At 46.3% G+C, this 27,409-nt stretch overlaps 1 protein-coding gene across 5 annotated transcripts in view; it reads right to left on the reverse strand.

The window, feature by feature from the left end:
• Window positions 1-27,409, reverse strand: part of LOC137423447 (serine/threonine-protein kinase MARK2) — a 136,245-nt gene that overhangs the window by 74,935 nt on the left and 33,901 nt on the right. For 3 of the 5 annotated variants that reach the window (XM_068110630.2, XM_068110635.2, XM_068110629.2), the window contains 4 exons: window positions 21,259-21,300; window positions 6,084-6,158; window positions 4,935-5,005; window positions 4,719-4,775 (listed from right to left, as the gene is read on the reverse strand). In XM_068110630.2, the coding sequence (XP_067966731.1) occupies window positions 4,719-4,775; window positions 4,935-5,005; window positions 6,084-6,158; window positions 21,259-21,300 (245 nt within the window). Of the gene's footprint in view, window positions 1-4,718; window positions 4,776-4,934; window positions 5,006-6,083; window positions 6,159-20,583; window positions 20,633-21,258; window positions 21,301-27,409 lie in introns of all 5 variants that reach the window. The other 2 variants (XM_068110634.2, XM_078774160.1) reach the window with 1 other exon arrangement.

The raw sequence follows: 27,409 nt of genomic DNA on the forward strand, positions 1-27,409 counted from the left end.
AACAACAACAGGCATTTTCAGGCCATTTTCCCTGCAAGAGCAGGGGTTAGCCTTGCGGTCCTCATGACAATCTTCTCCATTTTGCCCTATTTTCTGCATCTCCCCTTGTTAACCCCCTTGCCCGCATTTCTTCTTCGACCATCTTTGGCCAAGTCTTTCTCGGTCTTCCCCGTCCTCTACTTCCTTCTCCATTCATTTCCATTACTCTTCTCAACCAGTCACTTTCATCCTTCCTCAACACATGACCAAACCATCTCAACCTGTTTCTCTTCACAGCATCCATCACAGGCTCTATTCCCATCATCTTTCGCAATTCATCATTTGCCTTCCTCTCTCTCAACGATACTCCACACATCCACCGAACCATTAGCATTTCCACCCTTCGTTGCTGCTCTCCGTTCATGACCCATGTCTCGCTGCCCATAAATCATAACACTTCTCACACATGCACCATACACCTTTCCCTTCAGCTTCAACGACAATCCCCTCCTCGTCAGCACGCCAGTCAGTTCCCGAAACTTCTTCCATGCACATCTCACTCAAGCAACCGTTGCCGAGTCTGATCCACCTTCTCCATTCAGCATGTCTCCGAGGGAGCAAAATGTTTTCACACCTTCCAACTTCACGCCGTCTCCAAGATCCAACTCAACATTTCCTCCATCTGCAGCTCCCTCTGTGCACACCTTGCACTTGAATGTAGCTGCCACACTGGTTAATGACCCTCTCAAACCACTACATTTTTGAAGAACCCACTCAGCACACATTGTACATTGAATGGAATTCACTCCGACACCCTTCCTGCACACAGCACACAGCCACTTCCCAGTTCTTTCCACCTCACCACATGCTTTACCACTTGCCATCACCTTGGTTTTTCCGATATTCACCTTCAGACCTTTTGTATCCATACATTCCTTCCACTTGTTCATCTTCTCCTTCAGTCCATCCATACTTTCTGCAATCAACACCAGATCATATGCATACAACTACTCCCACGGAAAACCCTCCTTTACGTTCCGAGCCAGCACATCCATCACAGCTACAAATAGTAGTCGACTTATTACCGACCCCTGATGCACTCCCACCTTCACCTCAAACTCACCACTGTTCCCGTCCTTTGTCCTTACTGCTGTGCACGCTCTATTGTACATTGCCATCACAACTCTGATCAACCATTCCCACTACTAACTTCCTCAATGCCCATGTCACTACTTCACGTGGAACCCTATCGAACCCTATTGAATGCTTATACAGGGTATGTGTAGATATATTTCAATAAAGCCTCATATCTGGAAACTGAGGTCTCGACTTTATTTCATCACAGTAATGATGACCTGAGCCTCGTCCTGGAGGTGGGGTTGCTATCTTTGTCAAAAACTCTCTTCCTCACTCGCCCTGCACTGCCCTCTCTCCACCTCACCCCCAGGAATACCTCTGGCTATGGCTTCCCCTTCGCTCCCACCTTTTGTTCATATGTGTGTTGTGCCGACCACCAAACAGTGATGACTCCATCTACATTTCGCTGTCTGATAATATGGACCAACTTCTGTTTACTCATCCCAACTCCCTCTTCCTCATATGTGATGATTTCAATTGTCACCATGCCAGTTGGCTGGGTGTGGGTACCTCTCTCACCAGCCATGGCTCCTCAGCAAAGGACTTCTGCGGCTCACTGGGACTGACACAATCTATCAATTTCCCGACCCGGATCTCAGTCAACGGAGCATCTTCTCTTCTGGACTTGGTTGGGACTAACTTCCCTGCAAATGCCTGCTGCTCTTCTTCTGCTCCAATCGGCTCATCTGATCATGTGCTTGTTAATGTGGACATCTCTCTGACCATTCTCAGAGAGCCTCCTCAGCGTCAACAAGTCTGGCATTTCACTCAGGCCAACTCAAGCATCATCTGGACTGGTCTCCCATCTCTTCCGCCTCTGACATCAGCTCATCCTGGGAATTCTTCCAAAATAAATTGCTCTCTCTCATGCACAGATTTATCCCATCTCGCCTTCAGTTGTCATACCCTTCCTCCTGTCCATGGTACACAGAATCTTGTGGTGAGGCTGTTGCCCAGAAACAACTTGCCTTCACCTCCTGGAAAGGAAATCCAACGGAAGGAAATCTCATTTCCTTTCATGAAGCCCGAAACAAGTGTGTGTCCACCCTCAAGAGAGCCGGGAAACAATATCTCTCCATTCTCAAGATCGAACTCTCAAATCTGTCTCCCTCTTCCAAATCCTGGTGGCATCTGGTCAAATCTGTTTCTGGGGTTTGTTCCCCCTCCAGCCCCTCCCTTACCTCAAACGGCCACACAGCTGACTCTGCACGTGAAAAACCTGAATGCCTCAACTCTGTGTTTGCCTCTAAATCTTGTGTCCCAAACCCATCCCTCTCTGTACCCACCGTACCCAGTCGTACCCTGCTGCTCCTGGACTCCGTGTCCTTTCCTCCTGACAAGGTGGAAAATTTTCTGTCAACCCTCGACTCTGATTCTGCAACTGGACCTGACGGCATCAGCCCACGGGTCCTAAAATCCTGTTCTGCCGCTCTTTCACTCTCTCTCTCTGTTCTCTTCACCCTCTCTTCTGCTCAAGGTCATCTGCAATCAGCTTGGAAATCAGCCAACATCACCGCTTTACACAAAAAGGTGCAAAAACAGATCCTTGCAACTACAGACCAATCAGCCTTCTCCCAATTATCGGCAAAGTCATGGAATCCATCATTGCTTCGGACTTGAAATCTTTCCTCTTCACCAATGGCTTGATCTCTGATCATCAATTTGGTTTCAGACCAGGTCACTCTACTCTGGACATGCTGCTTCTGCTGTCTCAACAATGGATGGAGGTCCTCAATGCCAAACAGGAAATTAGAGTTGTCTTCCTTGACATATTCCTTCCTTGACATATTCCTTCCTTGACAGTTAGCCTGGCGTTGGCTTAGCGGCTAGGGTGCCAGCTTAGGATACCTAGGATCCTGGGTTCGAATCCCGGTCGATCACTGAATTAACGCCAGGGGGGTTGACTCAGCCTGTCATGCTTCCGAGGTCGGCTAAATGAGTACCAGTTCACTGGTAATTCCCTGTTTGTCGTAAAAGGCGACAAACAGGGTTGGCAGCAAGAAGGGCATCCGGCCGTAAAACATTGCTTCAAAAAGGGGACCGAAAAACAACAATAACCACGGTGCCCGAAAAAGGCCAACCCCCACTTGCAGGGGAAAATGGCCTCTAAAGGTTGTTTTTTTTTTTTTTCCTTGACATATTACGTGCCTTCGATACGGTCTGGCACCTCGCTCTGCTTACCAAACTCTCCTCCTCTGGTATCCATGGAAACCTCCACGCATCGCTGGCTGACTTCCTCTCTAGTCGTAATAAACGTGTGGCCCTGAATGGGTTTCTCTCAACTCCCCTTCCTGTTCAGGCTGGAGTTCCCCAAGGCAGTGTTCTGGGCCCTGTGCTTTTTCTGGTCTTCATCAATGATCTCTTTGACTCTCTTGAAAATCCTCTCTATCTCTTTGCTCATGACTCCACTCTCTGCCGCTCCATTCCTCATCCCTCAGATCGGCAGGCTGCAGCCTCCTCACTCTCTGCAGGCCTGGACAAAATGACAGACTGGTCAAAGAAGTGGAACATGTCTTTCAATCCTGACAAATCTCACACTCTTACTATGTCTTTCCGAAAAGACCGACTGGACAACCCTCCCATCCACTTTCTGAATAATCCTCTCCAAGAAGTTCTGTCACTCAAGCTTTTGGGTCTATCTGCCATGATCTTTCCTAGGAAAACCACATTTCATATCTGTCCTCCAAAGCCAGTCGCCGACTGGGCATCCTCCGTCGTGCGAAGTCCTTCCTTGGCACACCTGAGCTCCTCACCACATACAAGGCTTTCATCCACAGCTCAATGGAATACTGCTCTCCCCCTCTGGGCTGGTGCTCCTGCCTCACAACGAGCTCGTCTTCACGCTGTTGAAACCAAAGCTTTCAGAATCATTGGAATCTCCCGCGATGAAGCTAACTCCGAGGGCCTTTCACCTACTCACCGCAGGCAGGTTGGTGGCCTTTCTGTCTTCTACCGACTCCTCTCCGGCCTTGCTCCACCAGCTCTCTCTCGGCTCTGTCCCCCAAATATTCCTACAGGTAGCACATAATCTGCCTGCAACCCGCTTATGGTTAAACTGCCAAAATCAAGACTCTCTGCTCACCTTCACTCCTTCATTCCACTTTTCTCCCGCCTCTGGAACAAACTCCCTCACTCTCTTCAAGCCCACTCCTCCCTCCAGGTCTTTAAAACAGCTGTTCACCTCCATTTCTTATCTTCCCCCATCAAAAACCTTGATCTTTTCTTCCCCCGCTAATTTCACCTCAGATCCACTTTTTTGAAATACCAACTTCTTTCCTGGAAGTCCTTGCAGTGTCCTTGTGTTTTATACTTTTCCCATCCCCCTCCGCCCCCTTTCCCACGCCTCCTCCCCTGAAGCCCTCTCCCTCTCACAGATCTACCGATGTCCCTGCTCTCAAATGTTGTGCTTGTGCTTCCCCTTCTCTCCTCACCTTGTCTACCGCTACCCTTATTATATGTTTTGTGTGTGTGATTTTTTTGTGTGATAATTGTTAGCTCTTTCACGAGCCTCGAACCTGTATTCAAAAAATTATATATATATATCGTTTTCATTGTAGTGTTATGCAGAACGTATCACGGTCTGTACTGGTGTAGTTGGTTACCTTTATATGCCTGTGCACAATGTTCCGGGAGTGCAAGTACTCAAAAGCATCAGCCATCTTGGGGGAGATCGGTACACATCATTTACAGATGAAATATTCAAACATGGACACAGATTGTGGTTGTTAAGAGTTTAAAATTTTGAGTGCAATTCTTTCTGTCATATTTCAAACCACGTCATAAACATCACACTGAGGCTGAAACCAACTTCAGCTCACCTGCTTCATGGGAAACAACAACATTCTTTCTGGAAGCTTCCGCAGAAACCGAAGATGGGAAGCAAGTGTACCTGCACACATCAGACAGCAACATACAGCACACATCAGACGGCAACTTAGATTTTCATTTTTGTGAAACGAGTCGAGCAAAAGTTGTTTTGTTTTTCAATGTTTAATTGTTAAAATCAACACAAAATGATGAAGATAAAAAATTGCTAGCAAAATCATAGGTCATGGAAGAGCAAGGTGGTCGAGGGCCACAATTGGACACAAGTAGGGGAAATAAAGAACAGGAAAAAGGGAGGGAGGGGAAGAGAGAGAGGGGGGAAGTAAACACAGGACAATGGAAGTGAAGGGGAGAATGGAAAGAGGATTCATGGGGAAAAAATATTAAGGAAAGGATGGAGGGTGACATGAGATAGTGGTGCAACACCTGCCAGTAGGCCGGTACTCATTTAAGAGTTTAAAAGAGTGAGAGTTGAACCAGGAGGGGATGACTGGAGGAACTTGTGCAGTGAAGGAGAGGGAGACTTATCAGTCTCTTCCAAGACACTCTGTTTTGACCGGCCGTATAAATGAGATGAGCCACCCCATCTGCCATGTGAAGAACGGTGATGTGTTTGAGCCTCATCACGTGATATGATTATAATATGAGACCTTCTTATATAACAGAAACCAAATCAGCTTTTGATGCTGCCATCTCTCCACCAATGTGAGAGGAAGGACAATCACAAACGATTCTCCTGGATCCTGTGGAATATAAAGCTCTCAAGAGGTCTCCATTGGCCAACACAGACACCGTGAAGGCGAGGAGTTTAAGGAATTATTTGGAGTGATGGAATCTGCAGCTCAGTTTGGAAAACAGCTTTGATATGTGATCCACATCGTGGCTGATGGTGAAGCCTATAAAGTAAAGAAACCAAACCACTTCTTGTGTCTGACCAGGAAAAGAGATCAGTTGGTTGTTTGTGACAATCGCGCCAGATTGACAGGGTGAAACTGAGATTTGTCAGAACTGAAAGAGATGGTCCAACAATCAGGACATCATAATTCATGTTTACTAATTACTAACTTATTTAGCTACTCAAGGAAAAGTGGACCTGATCGACACAAACAGTGGATTTTCAGCAAAATGACGACAAACCTCACCTCCTTCCACATACTCCAAAACGAGCACCAGTCGGTGCACGTATTGGTCTTTGTTCGGCATGTCGATCAACTTTACTGAAGGGAAACAAGATAGTGGAGCACAAGTTAATATGGCATAAGAAACCTATCCAAAGTCAAACACCTTTAAATGACATGATGAACATGCACATTTTGTGTGATGACAAGTAGTCAACACGTGACACTCAACATCGTCGTTTCACCAACACCATTATAAACATTTGGGCAGGACAGCACCACTAATAATTTCATTGATTAAATAAGCGTAAAATTAACTGGGAACGGTTGAGACCAGTATACAAATTGTCCAAACGAGGCTGGAACGGCACGGGGTTATCTGGGTAGTGTGTGTACGAATCGCAATTGGTATCGAGTAAACTTAAGTTTTGACAAACAACTGATGAGAATTCTTCCAATAACACGACATTTGGCGAACACACAACTCAGATGCGGTTTGCTGAATACATTTGATTTACAGTGTGTTGGAGTCTCATTTTTGATTACACAAAAACAAATGAAAGTGAAACGCAAAGAGCTGATAAGAGGATTCTGTTTACAGCAGCAGATTCTCTTCTTCTCATCACTTGCTGACCACTTTTGCTCATATCATCCCTGCAAAAAATGTTCTACAGATTCCATGAAAATGTTTCTATAGAAGTCTTATAGACATCCTATAGAGCAGTCCAAAAGAGTTTCTATAGAACTCTAGGACCGTTTCTATAGAACATTCCTAAAGAACATGTTTTCTATAGAATCCTGAAGAGTACTTTCCATACAATCTTAGAGCGGTTTCTATAGAATCCTATAGGATCATTCTTTAGAATCCTATAGACCTGTTTCAATAGAACCCCAAAGAATGGCTTCTATGGAAAGGCACAAAATCATAGAAATTAATTCTATTTTGAATTAATTAATTCTTGTCAAACCTCAAAGACAAATCATGTCTTTCTTGGTATTTGTGGTAAAATTTAGAGGTCCTTGAAGTAAATAGAATTGCATTTCAATCTCATATGTACATTTATCATCGAAAACTAGTTATTCAAGTCTCTCTGAGAAAGGAATTGTGATGATGGTCATTTCATTGCAAGTATCGTCACGCGAATGCCCTCGGTTAATACCGTGGGATCGCGGATAGCCAAACGGGCTTCATCTCCGAGGCGACGATCAATTGTGGATTTGACTAACAAGCACGGGTGGAAGAAGGAAGAGGAAGAAGCGGCGAGCTCTTACCTGACTCAATCTCACCGGCAGCTCCGATCCTGCAGGGAATGAACTCAAACGAACACGGGGGTAAAATGTACAAAAATAAACGATTTATTATGCGGAACCTGAGAACAATGGACGCGACGGAAGAAACTAAATCCTAAATTGGGATCCCGCACACCTCACTTCAACAACAGCACAGGGGAAAGAATTAAATAAAAGAATCGTCGTGTTGTGTTCTGTGGTGCGTCTTATCTGTCTGGATGTGTGATGTCGGTCAGGCTCCGTCCGGCTCCGATGTTGGTGCAAAGCAGGCCTCCGTCTGCCTCGTTCACGCATTGATCGGCCCTGAGCCACCCGCTCGCCGGTCTCTTCTGCTCAGCGGCACGCCTCGCTCGCCCTCTCGTCGGTCGCACGCGAGGTTCCCATTTGCTCGCAGCACCAAGCCTCGCGCGTACGCTCGCACCAGGAGAGGATGATCGTCGGCGCCCCACCGTCTCTCCAACGTCCACCACGCAAAAGTCCAAATGGGAACGAGAAGCAAGGGCAGAAGGGAGGTCCAAATGGGGAGGAAGCCAAAACGAGAAGGGTAAGCGCAAAGGAACAGTCCAACGCAAGAGGGAAAAGGGAAGAGCAGGAAGGAACCAGGAACGAGAGGGCCAAGGGAAGAAAAAGACACAAAATGCCGGTGAGCGAGAGTTTTACTCGCCCTCTTCTGACGTCACTGGCGCTTTTTCTCCAACCAGTGCCTCACTTCTCATCTTCCCAAATCTTCTCACCGCATTGGTGTCTTCTCATTGGCTGAGCACTTCCCGCCCCCCATGTCATGTCATGCCATGCCATCCGTCGGTGGCCAATCAGTCTGCTGCTTCCTTCCACCTTCCTTCCTTCCACCAATCAGTGGCTAGCTTCTTAGCCCCTGGTGTGATCTTCCCATCAACCCTTTTTGACCAATCACGCGTGAAGTGGGCATGACCTCAGCCTGCCTTGCACAATGTGTGTTGCTATGCCAGCTGGTGATGTGGCTGGCTGCGGCCCCATCGGCGGTGCCCCGATCTGGCTCCCTGCCTGTTCTTCCTGTGAGTCTTATTGTGGCGGAGGGGAATTAATTGTGTGCACTAATGGATCTATCTAATGTATATGAGTGCATTGCCAAAAGGGACACTGGGATGCTCACAGAGGGAAGGACACACAATATAATTTTACCCATAATCCCTGTGCTAATTATAGCATGCCCTGCCCCCTCGTAACAGGGACAAAGATACAAGCTTAATCCGACATTCGGGCTACACAGAACTTATTACAGGTAGATTTCCTATCACGACAGTCGAGCACCTACCTATGCAGATGTACCTGGATCTAGATATTCCTCTACCCCTAATTCATAACACAGCCCCCCCTGGAACTGCAGCCCCTGCAAGGTTCACTGCAGGTGCTACCATTCCAGTCTTAACACTTCCTGTCTCACACTTAATTAGCCTATGAAATAAATCAGGAGGGCTGTGGGAAGTGAGCCGGAGCTACCTATCTGTTCTCCTTAACATGCTAATCCCCTTAACAATCATGCAGTCAAATATTTACAATGATTTTCATTGGCCACTCCTATGGTGGGAGGAAACAAATAACAACACGTAAAAACCTAACTTTACCACAAACTTAACCTTAACTTGCAAAAACTCAGAAACTTTCAAAAACTCTAAGAACATTTGTACAAACCCCTTCCTACAGACCACATCCCCCGGTGGATGCCACAAGACGCAACCTTACTTGTGGGGTCATCCCAATGCACCCCTAAATTTCCACGGGCCCTGTCCTGGTGTTACACGTGAGTGACATAGCTCGGTGGATTTCGCCCACATTCATGCAACACAAACCCTTAACCACTCATACACATTCCAAAAATCATTATGAGACTAAATCATTACCAAGCACTTATTCCACCCCCCTGCAGGGCCATGGCATAGATGTCATATTCGTTTGTGCATTCATTTATACGAGGCAGCGGGGAGGTACCGCACAATCAAGATGGTGGGGGCGCTTCAGGCTGTGGTGCCCGCAGTCCCAAAAACAAGTCACTTTACTTACAAATGAATTGCCCCCCCCCCCTTTACCTCTTGGCCCGTGACAGTGAAACAGCCCTTTCCGCCGTTACCCCACCGGTGGGTTCTCTACACACCAGGCTCCGGGGCCTCCTGCTTCAGCGCAGCTACACAGGTCGCCGGGAGTCTGCCACCCCAGGGCACCCAAACAGACCCTCCACCGACGAGCTCCAATTTCCAGATACCACTGGCTGCCAGGGGTAATTGCCGCAGAGGGGGGCCGCAGGCTTCGCTCCCCAGAGCTTGATCTGTACCTGCGGACACACACACCTTCCCCACCAACAAAATCCCCAAAACACATTTCCTCCCCCGCTGCCATTCAATTCTCAACACATTTCCAGAGATGGTTCAAAAGGTGTTACAAGAGTTGCCATGGCCTGCTTCATGTGAAATCCCATTCACATTAAAATCACATTTTCACAAAAAAAAACCCAATAGTCATCACTCATCCATAATCTCCAACCTCACGACCACATAAAAACATATCACATCTACACAAAAACACACGCCACCCACAAGACTGTGTGGCACCCATTCCATCCCCCTCACCGGCCATGCCATCACTCTCACCCGGCCCCAACTCCAAATTACATGTCCCAATTTACATAGCAAGTCCTGAAGCCTCACCTCTACCTTGATGTGCAGGTATTCTGGTTGGTCAGGTCCAAAGTGCCATCCACCCTCAAAATCCCAAAATGTATCCCATTGGGCCTACCAAATTTTGACCAAATTTTACTTTTGTCCCCACTATACTGGCAGGTATGTGGATCCGCATCCAACGGTGAACTGTTCTAAACTACTACATGTGGCTACGACAGCTCCGCATCTCTACCATGCAAGGGTCACCAGGACAAGGTGAGCAGTCAAAACACCAACATGGCCCATGAGTTTCCATAAGGGTGCGACCCACCATCCATCCTTCGGTCCCCCTGTGAGGAACACAGCTGCACTAGCCCCAGCTAGCCAATGTGGTGAGCACCTGCTGCCAACAACACTCACACAACCTCGGCCCTGGGGGAGACGGTCGCAGTGCGTGGCATTCCCCTCACGTCACCTACACCGCCCTCATCCCCCAGTCCACAGAACTGCAGCCCCCAGTGCCCACCCACACTTGACCACACCAAGGTCCAGTCGACAGCCATGCTCCACCAGGAGACCCACCCAGAAGACATGGTCCACACACCTTGGACACTCATAGGACCACGTTGACCCTCAACTACACAACTCCATCCCCATAACCCCAGTCCCAAGTATCGACACAGTCGACCCCACAGCCAGTTGAAGGCTGTGTCTTGCTAATCTATCAATGACATCACAGCCTCCAACATTTTGGTCTAACACCCCTGGATCAATAATGGTGACACTGCTGTCGGTATCCACCATGACATTTCAAAATTCACCCTTAAATTTGCATCTAACCTCAGATTACCATGCCAAACATTTGACACATTTTACTAAACTCACCAAAGAAGGGTGCTTCTCCATACACATACACATCTCCATACACGTCTTCAAGCTGTACTGCTTTGACTTCCAGATAGAATGGAATTGAACGAATGCATTACAAGCTTTGCAGAGTCTTGCCTTGATATCTTTCTTGGCTGCATTGTCTTTGCTGATTAGACTGCCTTGGTATGCAAACTCATCTACAGTCTCTGCCTCGGTATGCAAACTCATTTCCAGTCTCTGCCTCGGTATGTAAACTCATCTGCAGTCTCTGCCTGGGTATGTAAACTAATCTACAGTCTCTGCCCTCGGTATGCAAACTCATCTGCAGTCCCTAGGGCTTCTCAAACTCATCTGCAGTCCCAAGGGCTTCTCAAACTCATCTACAGTAATGGATGCAAGAGGTACTGTTACGTGCTCCTCCCCAAACCCCGGTCACGGTGTACCTCCGAGCCCCGAAAGGCGTCACGGCAGAAAGATGTGCTATTATGTGTGCCAATGACCAATGGTGAAACCACACCAATCAGTTGATACCAAAAACCAAGTATTGTATTAATATCACACAATAATAACAACTTGCACAAGTACAATAAAATCTCAATTGCACAACAAACACCATATAATTCCTATGATGGTACCACCAGTTTCTTAACTCAATAACTCACGGTACTCCACGTGAGCGAAATGTAACACCCCCAAAGTCGCTGTCATGGCACCAGGCCCAAAGTCGATCCACACTCCGGTGATCACAAGAAAACAGGTCGTACTGAGACCTGAACCCAGGACGGCTGACAGTCGACATTGCCGAAGAGCCGCTTGGTGAGGTGTCAGGCCGACGTCGGTCAGGCAAAAGTTCACCCAAAAGGCGACTGGGAATTCACACCTTCAGTTCACCAGACAACGATGCTGATGTGAACGAGCAGCGGCTCCCAAGCGGAGAACCGCGAATTCCCAGGCGAAATCCACGACACACACGCGAACCAGGCTAACGGCAGGCGCGAGATGAAATGGCAGACGGGCCCGTAATGGAGGCATACCCGCTCTCCAAGAATGAATCACTTTCGGAACCAACATCAAAACCCGTCAGGCAGGTTTATCTGCCACAGCGACACTGTCACAGGAATCCCTTTCCCGGGAAAACCAATTTTCGCTCGTGACCAACATTCACCAACGTCCGCTCGACACCTCAAACCAGAACGGCCTTTCTCTTCCCGATGTCACTTGATCCGCTTCGGCCTCCTCATCTTCTTCTTCCCGTTTCTCCCGATCCATTTCGTTTTTCTTTTGAAACACTAATTTTTACTTTTGAAGACAGTTATCTCCATTTCACTCAAACTATAACAATAATAGTATATGAAACTAAAAATGCTTCCAGTGGGTGAAAACCACAAAGATGGAAGTGACGAATCCGTAACACTCCCCACCCTCAAGAAAGAAAGTTTCAACATCGTGAAAATTTTCTTTTCATGCCAAACCCCTCTTTAACAAACAAAAGTAAAACTCACACCCAAATGATCAACTCACGTGAGCAGCAATAGTTAATATACCCCAGAAGAAAGCAACAAAACTTCCAAACAACCTCCAGGAATTTTCAAAGTTAATTCACTCTGGATAAAGCATCAGGAACGACAGTGTCCCTGCCCTTTACATGCTCAATTTCCAAGTTGAACTCCGGTAAAGACAAACTCCATCTCATCAACCTCTGATTTTTATTTTTCATTTTTTGAATGAAGGTTAAGGCGTTGTGATCGGTGAAGACTTTTAACTCTTGATTATCTTGCACCCCGACTACAGGCACGACAGGTGAGACAGGAACCATTTTTTTTACAGGCATCCTCTCATAATATTTATTCAGTCGGTTGACATGACACAGCTGCTGCTTTTTCCGTCGTTCGGGAGTTGTCACCACGTAATCTGTTTCATTAACCCTCCTTTCGATTGTATAGGGACCAAAATACCTCACCTGTAGTGGCTGACCTGGAACAGGAAGCAACACTAACACCCGCTCCTCAGGACTGAAATTTCTTATCTGAGATTTCTTGTCACATCTCACTTTCATTTTATCCTGTGTCACTTTCAAGTTTCCTCTCTCAACTTCACAAGCCTTTGCCAATCTGTGCCTAACCGTTGACACATACTCTACCACTGTTGACTGCGACTCCTCCTGTAGCCACTGTTCTTTCATCAGTTTCAATGGTCCTCGAACTGCGTGTCCAAACACAAGTTCAAAAGGACTGAATCCCAATGACTCCTGAACGGATTCCCTCGTAGCAAACAACAATAAGGGTATTCCCTCATCCCAATCCTCGTCACATTCAAAACAGTACGTTCTGATCATATTCTTCAATGTCTGGTGAAGCCTTTCCAATGCCCCCTTGGCTCTCAGGATGGTAAGTACTTGATCTTACTTGCTCCACTCCCAACAGCTGTACCACTTGCTGAAAAAGCGTTGACATGAAATTGGAACCCTGATCAGATTGAATGACCTTAGGTAGGCCAACCAAAGTGAAAAATTTAATCAAGGCCTTTGCAATAACTGCCGCAGTAATTTTTCTAAGAGGCACTGCTTCTGGGAACCTCGTGGAAGCGCACATGATGGTCAACAAATACTGATGTCCAGCCTTAGTTTTAGGTAAAGGGCCGACACAGTCAATAATGACCCGGCTGAATGGTTCTTCAAAAGCTGAAATCGGTTTTAAAGGCGCTGAAGGGGTTTTCTGATTAGGTTTTCCCACCAGCTGACAAGAATGACAAGATTTACAGAACTCCGCCACATCACGTCGTAATCCTGGCAAGAAAAAATGTGCCAGAATCATTTCATGCGTCTTGTTCACTTCAAGGTGTCCGGCCAAAGGTGTCTCATGTGCCAAACTCAATATCTCCTTCCGGTACGGCGGTGGCACCACCATTTGGTAATGAACTTTCCACTCATCATTTGCTGGCACCTCCGGTCTCCGGCCTCCTGTCTCCATTTTCTCATGAGTATTTCCCCTTTCATGAAGTAACCAACAGGTATCTTCATAGCCACTTCCTCCATAATGGCTTTACCAATCAAATTCCGGAGCTCCGAATCTCTGTGTTGTTCTTCAACAAGTCTCTTTCAGACAAGCACCATTTGTTCAGCCTCGTTCCCAGATGTCTCCGACGGACACTCCATTTTCTCTTTTGGTCCAGATGCCACCTTTTCCTTAGGTTCCTTGATGTCACTCCCTTTCCTATTATCTCTTCCAGACTTTTCCTCCAATATCTCTAAGGAACCCAAATCTACATCACCTTCCTTCTCCTTATCTTCAGAGAACTTCCTACCCAGAGCACGAGTCACAGCACAGGATGGAAAGATACCCGGATTATCCTGCTCTCACTGTGTTGTGTTATTTTCCATACTGGGCTTTTCAAACAACATCGGATTACCAGAACTCGACCCCCGGCCAAATCATTCCCGATAATAAGAGAAATTCCCTCTGCAGGAAGAGTGGCTTGAAACCCCACAGTGACCGGTCCTGACACCAACTCAGACTTTAAATGGATGACATGAAGAGGAGCTTTAACATAGCCAGCAACCCCCTGTAAGAGAACACTAACCTCCGTTGCCGTCTTTTCCGACAATGGCACAATGCGCTCAAGCATCAAAGATTGATGTGCTCCTGTGTCCCTCAATACCCTAACAAGTCTCTGGTTCGTTAAGTCCCCATCAAGTGACACAAACCCCTCGGAAATAAAAGGTTTGTAACCCTCTTGGACAAGGTCATTCTGTGATGCCGTAACTTTGGCACGGGAACCTTCACAAGGCACTGTCCTCCAAAGACGATTTCTCGCATTGGCCAACGCATTCGGAGTTGCACTAGTCCGACTCCGCTCCTGATTTTTCCTTTTCAGGGCGTAACATTGGGACATCAAACGCCCAGGTTTCTTGCAAAAAGCGCACGTAGGTCCGGAGGAAAAACTTGTGGTCTGCATCGGGCCCCCCGGAAGAAAGGTCTGCCTTGCAACTGCAGTCTTCTGATATCTAAAAGTTGCGGTATCAGATTTGTCCCCATAGTCCTCTCTAGGCCGCCTCCATGAAAATTTGTTTTCCGATCCTAATTTACCGTAACTCCCTTGGCTAACTCTAGGCAGGAAGTTAGGTTTGTGGAACCCCATCCGTTGTGTCAAGGCATCGTCATCTGCCACTGTTGCTGCCTCATACAACTCAGGTACCTTTTTTCATCCAGATGCACTTTAATGTCCACGTGGACACACTGTTTGAATTCCTCCACCAAGATCAATTGTCGTAAAAGGTTGAAGTCTTTCCCAATCTCCTTCGAGTCACACCACCTATCAAACATAGTTTCCTTCATTCTGGCAAACTCCACATGGGTCTCACCCTCCCTCTTCCTGGCATTCCTGAATTTTTGTCGGTAAGCTTCAGGTACCAATTCATAGGCTTTGAGAATGGCTTTCTTCACTACCTCATAATCTACACATTGGTCAATCGGTTTAAGCCGAAATAGATATCTTGAGCTTTACCCAACAGAACACTTTGTACTAACATAGTCCAGGACCCCACGGGCCATTTTTGCATTTGAGCCACCTTCTCAAAGTGTAAAAAGAACTTGGCTACCTCCTTTTCATTGAAGGGTGGAACCAGCCTCACATGCCTACCAACATCCCAAGAGTTCTGACTGGTTGTCGAACTAGCCGGCATGGATACGACTTCTCTCCGTTCCCCCAGTAATTCATGCTCCTTGAGTTTAAGTTCCCTCTGATACTCCATGTCCCGTTCCTTTAGCTCCCTTTCGGCTCTCCTTTCCTCTGCTCTTTCCTTTTCTACTTTCCATTCCAACTCTTTTAACCTTTCCTGGCTCTGCAGTTGCATCTCCATTTTCCTGAGCTCCACATTTCCTTTGGTAACCAATCCAAGGCTACCTCTTCCCATGTTCCTTGTCCCACTAGAGATTCTACCGACAATGTCTGAATCTCGGCTTTCTTCATACTAACTCGGACCTCCAAGTTACAATATTTGGCCAATATCATGAGTTCCGATCTTTTTAACGCCTGGAACTGTGCCTCGTTAGGGGACGTCGCAAACTTTTCTACGTCAAACACCATGGTGACTATTAGTTAGCACCTGTTAACCTTCACACAAGAAATTCCAAATTTTCAGGAAAATTTGGGAATGTTAGAAAATGCCAAATTTGGGAATTTTGGGAATGTTAGGGAATTCAATCAAGGACGAGCCGCCAATTTCCGTTACGTGCTCCTCCCCAAACCCCGGTCATGGTGTACCTCCGAGCCCCGAAAGGAGTCACGGCAGAAAGATGTGCTATTATGTGCGCCATTGACCAATGGTGAAACCACACCAATCAGTTGATACCAAAAACCAAGTATTGTATTAATATCACACAATAATAACAACTTGCACAAGTAAAAATAAAATCTCAATTGCACAACAAACACCATATAATTCCTATGATGATACCACCAGTTTCTTAACTCAATAACTCACGGTACTCCACGTGAGCAAAATGTAACACCCCCAAAGTCACTGTCACGGCACAAGGCCCAAAGTCGATCCACACTCCGATGATCACAAGAAAACAGGTCGTACTGAGACCTGAACCCAGGACGGCTGACAGTCGACGCTGCCGAAGTGCCGCTGGGTGAGGTGTCAGGCCGACGTCGGTCAGGCAAAAGTTCACCCAAAGGCGACTGGGAATTCACACCTTCAGTTCACCAGACAACAACGCTGATATGAACGAGCAGCGGCTCCCAAGCGGAGAACCGCGAATTCCCAGGCGAAATCCACGACACACACGCGAACCAGGCTAACGGCTGGCGCGAGGTGAAATGGCTGGCGCAAGGTGAAATGGCGGATGGGCCCGTAATGGAGGCGTACCTGCTCTCCAACAATGATTCACTTTCTGAACCAACATCAAAACCCGTCACACAGGTTTATCTGCCACAGCGACACCGTCACAGGAATCCCTTTCCCGGGAAAACCAATTTTCACTCGTGACCAACGTTCACCAACGTCCGCTCGACACCTCGAAGCAGATCGGCCTTTCTCTTCCCGGTCTCACTTGATCCGCGCTTCAGCCTCTTCTTCTTCTTCTTCCGGTTTCTCCCGATCCATTTCGTTTTTCTTTTGAAACACTAATTTTTACTTTTGAAGACAGTTATCTCCATTTCACTCAAACTATAACAATAATAGTATATGGAACTAAAAATGCTTCCAGTGGGTGAAACCCATAAAGACGGAAGTGACGAATCCGTAACAGTACTGTGTTGATGTTCATCACCTTGGTCTTGGTGGTGTTGATATTAAGACCTGTTCTTCTGGCAAAGCTAGCTAGCCTTTCAGTTTTTCCTTGAAAAGGTGTGTTCCTTGATGACAAAACAGCGAAATCGTCAGCAAAGTCCACATCTTCAAGTTGGGTGTAAAGTGTTCAATGAATGCACTGTACGAGAGCCGTCACCTCCTCTTGTACCATCGGTGATACTTGATAACTATCTGATGGTCTATCTGATGGTCTATCTGATGGTCTATCTGATGGTCTATCTGATGGTCTATCTGAAAAGGTCTATCTGAAAAGGTCTATCTGAAAAGGTCTATCTGATGTGGTGTTCCTCGTGATCCAGTAGAGAGTAATCAGAAAGAGGATAGGTGATATAATACAACCATGGCAAACTCCAGACTCTCCCGGGAACCACGCTGACAAGGAGGTGTTCATGACAACAATACATTCAAAGTGTTCATAGAATTTGCTTCTTCGAGTGACCATCGTCTGTGGAATTCCATAAGATCTCAGTATCTTCCACAGGCTTGCTCTATCAACACGATCAAATTCCTTCTTGAAGTAAATTAAGTTGATATAAAGAGGTGTATTTCATTCTAAGCATTCATATTATTATCTATATATATTCTCCGTAGGTGATTCTGTCTGTGACGAGTCTGTCCGGGGGTGTGGCCTCCTCCGTTGAGGGAGTAGCTCTACCCATTCTGGAAGGAGCTTCAAAAACAAATATCCACCATTTTGTTGACTCGCATAACTTTGAGGCCTCTTTTGTGATGGTCCTCGAATGGTTTGAGGCCAGTGTCTTGCTCTCTGTCACAATTTTATTTCAACTCTAATTCGATATCTCATTTCATTTTTCACAGTCGCTAACATGGTTTTAGACTCGGTTGAAAAAAAACGGGAATAAAATTCGATGAAAGTTTCTGTTTACAGAACAAAATGCATTTTCAAACGCCTGTAACATAAAGGCCATTGAGACTCTCTCATGCCTTTATCTCCACTCTAACTCACCATCTGATTTCATTTTTATCGATGGTTTTAGACTCGGTTTCAGCAATAATTGAGAAAATTCACGCACACATGGGAAATAGCTGAGACACGCAGCACGGTATATCAATTCGCGGCACGGTGGATCGTACACCGCCTAAAATAACAGACAATAAAATGCCAAGATATATAAAAAAATTGCGGTGGACTTTTCCATTTGATGAGTCGTCACAAAAAAGTCAACAGAGGGGCAGAGCTTCGTTCACATATCGCCACAGACGGGAAATTGCCAACAGATATTTATTCATTCAAATTTCATTCATCATTATTATACTGAAGTAAAGGTAATCCTGTTTAAACACCCCATTCATTACATCGATCTTTTTTTTTTTTCACGCAAGTTTTCAAGGCCGAATCGTGTTCACATCAAGAATTAATAAACAAACTCCATTTCACGTGTGCATGGACATGTAATTCACATATGTAAAATAAATAAATAAACACCAGAAATTGCTGAGATATTTTTTCGTTCTTATTTCATAAGTTATGTGCACGTACACTTTTAAAAAGTTTATTTGAAATCTTGTTTATTTGAAAAAGTTTATTTGAAAAAAAAATGTAATTTTGTACGCTGTAACGAAAAGAGTAACTTTGGGATTTCCCGGGACAAAAAGGTGCAAGGTATTGTTCTTATACAGCGCCCATAAGACTTTTTTCTCAGGGACTTTTCCATTTGAGCTGTATTCTTCATATAGTCGAAATGTTTCATTCTTTAGACGTAGTCACAATAAAAAGTTCCAATTAGGTACTCCACATGTGGGGAGAGGGGCGGAGCATCGTTTACGTGTCGCCACTCGCCTTTGTGAATGCCATCTCCAAAATGAATAAAACAATGAGGGAACAGAATGAGACCGCCAATGAACTTAACAGACTTGCACAGGATGCTGAGCAACAAAGACATTGGAAGGTAATGTGTGCTCAGCAGACATATACAAGAGCAGCTGTAATGAATCCAGATGAAGTATCGGATAATATTGTTGAAGATCATCATTGTGGTGCGAGTCCGGTGACGTCACCAAGCGTGTTCTGTTCTGCGAAACATTTCACTAATGAATGAACAGGACAAGGGGGCGGTTTACACTGTGTTGCTCCAAGAGAAAAGTTAAATTACCTCTAATTTTTGCCGTACCTGCTCGATTCGAACAACTGCCGGAGTGAGGGAGGAGAGGGGACTGGGGGAGGGGGGGGGGGGGTACAGGAGACTGGGAGCGGAGGAGACTTGGGGGGGGGGAGGAGACTGGAGGGGGGAGAGGAGACTGAAGGGGAAGGGGGGAGAGTTATATTGTGTCGATTACATCATTTATGCATCTGATAAATTACCAGTAACCATTTTGTGAAACTGAATGTGCAGCAACGAAATGAAGATGTCGGAATGTCACACACGTCCATGCCCGAGGGATTCCCATGGGTGACCCCACTAGTTATTATATTAGTATATTCTATTTCAATCATACTAATCAGGGCCCTTAGGGATATTTTGGGGCCGTTTGGTTCAAATTCTTCCAAAAGCACCAAATTTGGCCCAGATGTTGCCCATGCCATACTCTTTCGATTTTTGACGGGCGCCAAGATGGGCGCCCCCCCCCCCGGGGGCCCCATATTGGCGAAATACTAAATGGCCACCACCCAGATTAGAGGAAAATCAGTTAAATAACCAAAAGGGTTGGAATCATGTATGATACCACTTTTCAGGGGTTTTCGAGGTCGAGGAATCCAATTATGATGTTATTTTGGTGATTCGAGGTCAAGGTCAACCCTCAAGGTAATCTTAAAGGTCATTTTTGAGTCAAACATGTCGGTTTTTGAGTTTTTTGTCAAGATTTACGCGAGGTTCACCATTTTATGTTTCTGGGTTGGGTAATCGAACTCTGACCTTATTTTTGACAATTAGAGGAAATATTTACATGTCTATTTCCTAATTTTCAGGCATATGCAGTTCATCAGTCTAATTACAAAGGTACGGATTTTGATGTTTTATGAACTGTATGCCATATCCTTGTGTTTAATTTTTGTGCGATCATGATCCGGGTTCATGTATACATGATTGTATACATGTCATAAATATGACGTCATAGGTCATGTGACCTGGCGGCCATATTGGATTTTATGAAAACCTTAAAAATGGATCCCTGCCTTCATTTTTCGATCGATTCATTTTGAACTTTGACCACTTATAGTACGCCATGTGATTGGATGCATATCCTAATTATGACGTAATAGGTCAGGTGACATGGCGGGATGGACCGGTATGGTCCCCAGATCATACCGCCCTTGGCGCCCGTCAAAAATCGAAAGAGTATGGCATGGGCAACATCTGCGCCAAATTTGATGCTTTTGGAAGAATTTGAACCAAAATATCCCTAAGGGCCCTGACTATACTTCATTTGAAGTTTGAGTGAAATCCATACTTACTAATGTTTGGGTGATTTAGCGTCTTCATCATCGAAGCTACACGACAGATCTGCAAAAAAAAAAAAAAAAAAAAAAGAGAAAAGGGAAAGAGAAAATTATACAAATTGCTTCTTTAAGCTGGATTAAGGTTAAGTCACCCCATCCCAAAACTAGAGAGGTTCCATGGAACCTGAACTCAAATGGTCTATATCAATATGGTTAGAATATGCACAATAGAACCACAAGCTATATCGTTTAAATGTGCTAAAAATATAAGACAAAAATTGATTTTCAAAATGGCCGTACTGCCGCACCCATTTTTGGGCGTGCAACGCCCAAATGCAATCCCAAACTAGTTTATGTCTTAAAGATGCTGCATCACAAGTTTCATAAAATTCAATCAATATTTGTGACTTTTAGAGCGTAGACGTCGAATTGTTTCCAGATGACAGACAGACAGACGACAGATGGACGATGGACGACGGACACTGGGTGTCGATAAAAACTCAGCTGGACATAGTCCAGTTGAGTTAAAAACACAAGATTGTAAATCACACACAGAGACGCACAGCCTCAGGAGCCAAGAGACAACAATGTATCACAGATAAAGGTTCTACCAGGAGAGTTCAGGGGTAAGTTAAACTGTTGCTCGTTCTACAGTTAAAAACCACTATCTCCATACAAACACAAACTTACTTGTATTGAAAATACCAAAGATCTTGCCTTCTTCAAAGCAACCTGAAAGAGAAGACAAGAGATCATATTCTAACATCTCAGTTACAATGTGGGAAAATGAGTAAAACATACGATATTGGTGTGTGGTGATGTACAATTATTATATCTGTTTATACTGAAGTCAACGTTGGAGATAAATGCAACAAAGGAACTACTTCACATAGATGGTAGATAAAAGGGGAATGGTTAAACCATCACGTCAACACACCACAAGTGAATCTAGTCGAGTGGTAGGAATTGGAAGAAGGACAAAACATTGAGGTACAAGGGATGAGGGAGTAGAAGGGGATGGGGGGCAATGATGGGCAGTAAAGTATTAATTGGGTAAAAAAAGGAAAAGAAAAAACAATGGTAGGAATGAAGAAGCCCCCTCAACTTTGCATCAGGGGGGTTTTCCCATTATTTTTGGTGAGATTTCTGACATACAACCATCACCTCTCACAGATTACACATTATTTGTACATTGTAATCACATACAGTCACGTGAAAAATTAAGTGACCCCATGTAAAGTTTTGACTTTCAACATATTAAAACATACAGCTATTTGATCTTCATTTCAACAATATTGATGGATAGAGGTGATATAATACAACAAATATCATGAAACATTTACATTTTGTAGTCCATTGAATAATTTAAATAAACATCAATGCAAATTTCACATGTGGAAAAAGTAAGTACACCCCTACATTTATCACCACTTCAAACACCTAAAATTAGAATCAGGTGCACCAGCTCAGGTGTAAATGATTAGAACATCGTTAGAGAGGCTCTTGGAGGAACCTGTCTTATTTAAACCTCAGACATTTAGTTTGGTTTGCTCTTTGTTGTTGAGGTGTGTGGCGTCACCATGCATAGATCAAAAGAGCTCTCTGGGGCCTTCAGAAAGAAGGTTATAGATGCCTACGAGTCTGGGAAGGGATTTAAAAAGATCTCCAAACAATTTGAAATCAATCATTTGACTGTCCGGAAGATCATCTACAAGTGGAGAAGATTCCAAACAACTGTCAACTTGTTCAGGCCAGGCCGCCCCAGCAAGTTCAGCCCGAGAGCAGACCGCAAGATGCTGAAAGAAGTCTCTAAAAACCCCAGAATGTCATCACGGGACCTACAGGTAGCTCTTGCCACTGTTGATGTCAAAGTGCACGAGTCTACCATTAGAAAGAGCCTGCACAAATTTGATCTACATGGGAGGTGTGCCAGGTGGAAACCTTTGCTGTCCAGAAAGAACATCAGGGCAAGACTAAAGTTTGCCAATGAACACCTCGGCAAAGACCAGCACTTCGGGAACAATGTGCCCTGGACAGATGAGTCAAAGGTAGAGCTATTTGGCCACAGTACCAGAAGACATGTTTGGCGAAAACCAAAGGCAGCATTTGACCACAATAACCTGACACCAACTGTAAAGCATGGTGGAGCAAATATTATGGTTTGGGGCAGCTTTGCTGCATCAGTGCCTGGGCAGCTCACCATCATAGAATCCACGATGAATTCTTGATTGTACCAGAGGGGGCTTGAGGATAATGTGAGGTCATCTTTCGGAAAGTTGAAGCTCAACCGAAGGTGGACCTTGCAACATGACAATGGCCCGAAACATACCAGTAAATCCATCAAGTAATGGCTGAAAAGAAAGAAATGGAGGGTTCTGGAATGGCCAAGTCAAAGCCCGGATCTATATCCCATCAAGATGTTGTGGGGGGATTTGAAACGAGCTGTGCATGCAAGAAACCCCTCAAACATCGCACAGCTGAAAGAATTCTGCATGGAGTTGTGGGCAAAAATTTTCCCAGTCGATGTCAGAGACTGGTAGACAGTTATAAGAAACGCCTACTTAAGGTTGTTTCTGCCAAAGGGGGCAATATCACCTATTAGAGCCAAGGGTGTACTTACTTTTTCCACATGCAAAATTTGCATTTATGTTTATTTAAATTACACAATGGACTACAAAATGTAAATGTTTCATGATATGTGTTATATTATGTCACCTTTATCTGTCAATATTGTTGAAATGAAGATCAAATAGCTGTATGTTGAAATATGTTGAAAAAGTCAAAACTTTAAATGGGGTGTACTTACTTTTTCACGTGACTGTATATGATGTAATATTCTTCGGGTGATGTGGGGCCAGCAAGTCAAAAGAAAATCATCGTTCATCTCATCAGAAATAGAGAAGATACTGTTACGGTTTTTAGAACCTTCACTTTGTAAATTTTCGGAAATGTTCCCTTATAAATGATCCCCTGTAAATATCCCCATTATTTGGCTTTATTAAAGATCGCACCCGAGTTAGTCCATGTACAACACGTAGAGCACCATAGGACCTCTCTGTAGTTATCTCATTATTATGTGTTTTAGTTAAGGATCTGTTCCCAATAGTTGAATCTGCGTTGCATTAATCAAATAAGATAGGCCCCTTCAATTTCCCCAATCATCTCCCGCTCTTCAAGGTGCAGTCGCAGTAGGGCAGCGTTCGCTGCCCCTTGTCTTGGCTCGTTTGATGGCCCCAAGCCGCCATTGAACATGCGGTCTCAGGCCAAGGAAAAAGGGGGCGGGACACAAGAACAAGGTGTGGCACGTCAACTCACCATCAGAGGTGGAGCCAGCGAGCCCTCACCGGCCAACCGGGGCCGAGGTGAGCCGACCGGTAGGCGCGTCATCGGAGCCGGCGGCTGGATACGAGAACGCCCTAAAAAAGCGGCTACTAGGGGCTGTTTCACCAGAGGAGAGATGAGTGCATCAGCAGATGAGTGAGAGGAGAGATGAGTGCGAAGGTCCGAAGTGCAAGGTACCAGAGGAGAACACGTTGAATCGTAAGGCAGGAGAGTGGGTCTGTTGACAACGACAATATCGCCATATATTCACATTGGCCGACCGCGTGAAACCATACGTGCAGCTGCCGCCGGGTTTCGCCTCAAGCATGGAGCGTGGACCGGAGCGGACCTCGACGCTGTGCATTTGCCAGGACCTTCCTGCCCTGCCATCGGCTTGGACCTTCTCCTCCTTCCAGCCATTCCTTCCTGCCAGTCCCTATTCGTGTGAGTCTGTTTGTTCTGTTTGGGGCGTATGATAATATGACTGTTTTAAGGCTGCCCTGTGTACCTGCTTCTTCCTCTCCTTGTAAATGCCTTTCTTTCGTTTCCTCTTCATTTCGTGTACATAATTAATAAATATTTGTTATTCCTTTACTTTGGTTTCTTCTTCCCCCGATCGCTTTAGTCCCTTCCCAATTGAGTACCTGTGGCGCGATTTGGCCAACCGCTATAATCGGGTTAGTCCATTTGCTAACGGCTCGGATCGTGGATTGCTAAACCGCTTGGCAATTACCATCACATCCGCGGTTCGAGCAGGGACTCATTTCCCTGCTTTGCGGGGAGATTCGTGAAGGTATTTGGGAAATCCTTGACCAATCACCCTGGCCAATCTCATCCTGCAAAGGAGCGGGATAGTTCCAGGACTCGGACGGCCAGCTTAAAAGACGAGGGGATTCAACCCCCCCCCCCCCCTCGGTAAGGGGAGCGGCGTAACCGAGATCTGTAACAATTGGTGTCAGGAGTGGGATTGGACCCGAACCAAATTTAAACCCATCTTAAAAATTTGGTCAAAATTAGGAGCGGCCGAAATTTTGTTTAACATCCAAATTAAATCGTGCCATGGATGATCAAGGCGATCGGGTGCCGGTAGGGGAGAATGAGGAGGTAGAGGCGACCCAGGACCCCAGGGAGGAGATTGGGGAGATTGAGGAGGAGGTTGAAGAAGGTGCTGTAGTGGGGGTTGCAGGCGCACAAGGTGGCGGCGCCTCGCACGAGGTTGCAGGAGCACAAAATGGCGCCTCACACATGGTCACGACGGCAGAGCCCGCGGCACCGATGGACTGGGGCCTATTCATGGTGCAAATGAGGGCCTTCATGGTCAAAACGGAGGATAGCCTGAAAAGAAATGAGGGAATGGAAAACAGAATGAGGGCTGATCGTGAGCGATTGGGAGGCCAAATTGGAGCAATGAGATACGAAGCAAGGGGTACCAGTGACCAAATTGGGAAGTTAGACAGTTAATTTGAGGGATTCGAAAACCAAATTGGGGAATTGAGAAATGATATGGGAAGCCAAATTGGGGGAGTAAGGAAAGAGATGGGAGAAATGAGGGCTGATAGTGAGGGAATGGAAAGTAGAATGGGGGAGCGATTAGAAAGCCAAATTGGGGGGCTAGAAGTCAAATTAGGGGGCGTGGGTAACCAAATTGGGGAAATGAAGGATGGGTTATAACAGGGTTGGAAAATAGAATGGCCACCCAGGAGAACCAAATGGAAGGGGTGAAGAATGGGTTAGAGGGGTTAGAAAACAATATGGAAGGCAAATTAAGGGAAATAGGGGAGCAATCCGCCCGGGAAATTAAACAGATGGGGGATCAAATAGAGGAGGTAAAAAACGGGTTGGAAAGTAAATTGGATGCCCAAAGGAATGATTTGGAGCAGATGAGGGCAGCATGTACCAGAGAGATGGGAGAGATGGGGGAGGATATAAGGTGCGGAGTGGCTGAAGAGGTCGCGCGAGTACACGACAAGGTGAGGAGCGCATGGAGAAAGAGGTGAGGAACAGCACGGCTAGGTTACAGGGGGGCATAGAAGACCTGACGCGAGGAGTAGAGCAGCTGACAGTGGGACAAAAGGAGTTAGGGGAGCAGGTGGAAAAGAACACAGCCGTAATAGGGGGATTGAAAGCAACGCAAAAAGAGATAAAGAAGGAATTAATGGCGACCAAGAAAGAATGTCATACGGTACATGAGGGACTGACGAAGAGGTTAGAGGAGGTGGTAGAGACAATGGAGACGAAAGAACGAGAAGTGAGGAAGCACATTGAGACGACCAAGGTAGCATTTGAGGAAGAAATTGAGGGGGCGCACTGGGAAATAAACGAGGTGAAGCAGAAGTTAGAGGAAGTGGAAGAGGGGGTGTGTGAAATTAAGAAGAGACGGAGGGAGACTAAGAAAGAGATAAAGGAGGAGGTGATGGAATTGGTGCAAGGTCTGTGCTCAAGTCGTGATGCTGTGCTTACTGACCAAATAAAAAATTTACAGGTGACAGTGGGAGAGTGACAGGAGCGAAGGAGAAGAGGCGCCGAGGTGAGTGGAGATATGCTCGGAAATGTATATGGTGTGAGGAGAGATTCAGTGAGCTTGGGTGTTGGTCTAGACCCGGGAGTTCGTGAGAGGCCACTGGTGAGGTGTGCGACTGGTGCAGAGTGCTTGGAAAGAGGATGCGTGCAAGGATGTCCGACCATGGGGAGTGCGAGAGGTATTGGTGAGCAAGGGTGTGCGGGTATGGAGTGGGTAGCGGGTTGCGGAGGTGCGACCCAGGCATCGACACCGACAGGGGTAGTGTTCAGAGGGACGGGGGATGCACGAGAGCCCCCCGGGAATAGTGTACTGTGGGGGCCCGAACGGTTCGGCCCCGCGCTATCCCCGCAAGGAGCGACACACGGGGTCCGGCCTTCGGACACCCACAAGGTCCCACTCGCGCCGTATGACGGCAAGAGTGATCTGACGGCGTACCTGGTGCAGTTTGAATATGTATGTCGAGGCAACGGTTGGAATCCCGACGAAGGTGGAGTACACCTTGTGGGGGCAATGCGCGGCGCGGCGGTGGAGGTGCTGACGGCTTTACCACCGGGTGCTCTCACCTTGCCAACCCTCCGCGCAGCCTTAATTAATCGTTTCGGCATTGAACAGCAAAGCGAGCTTGTTAAAGCTCAGCGAAAACGCAAGCCCCAGGAGACCATCGGGGAACTTGCCCATGACATTCGCCGCGCAGTCGGGATTGCACACGCGGATATGGCGGCAGCCTCCCAGGAAAGCCTGGCGCTGGATCACTTTATCCAGGCTTTTCTGGATCCGGAGCTCCGACAACAGCTCGCCATGTGGCGCCCGCAGACCTTGAGCCAGGCGGCCGACGCTGCAGCCCGTTTGGTAAGCAGCGAGGCCCCTGGCCCGGAGAGGCGAGCGCCATGCAGTGGCGGTGCGTCAGGTAGGGCCCGTGACGGGTGGCGGCCCCCGGAGGGGGCCCTGACCTGGAGAGCATGGTCCGGAGGCTGGTGGACCAGCGTCTGGCGGGACGTG

The sequence above is a fragment of the Myxine glutinosa genome, chromosome 3 (assembly GCF_964187855.1).
Source record: "Myxine glutinosa chromosome 3, kmMyxGlut1.1, whole genome shotgun sequence".
Taxonomy (NCBI): Eukaryota; Metazoa; Chordata; class Myxini; order Myxiniformes; family Myxinidae; genus Myxine; species Myxine glutinosa.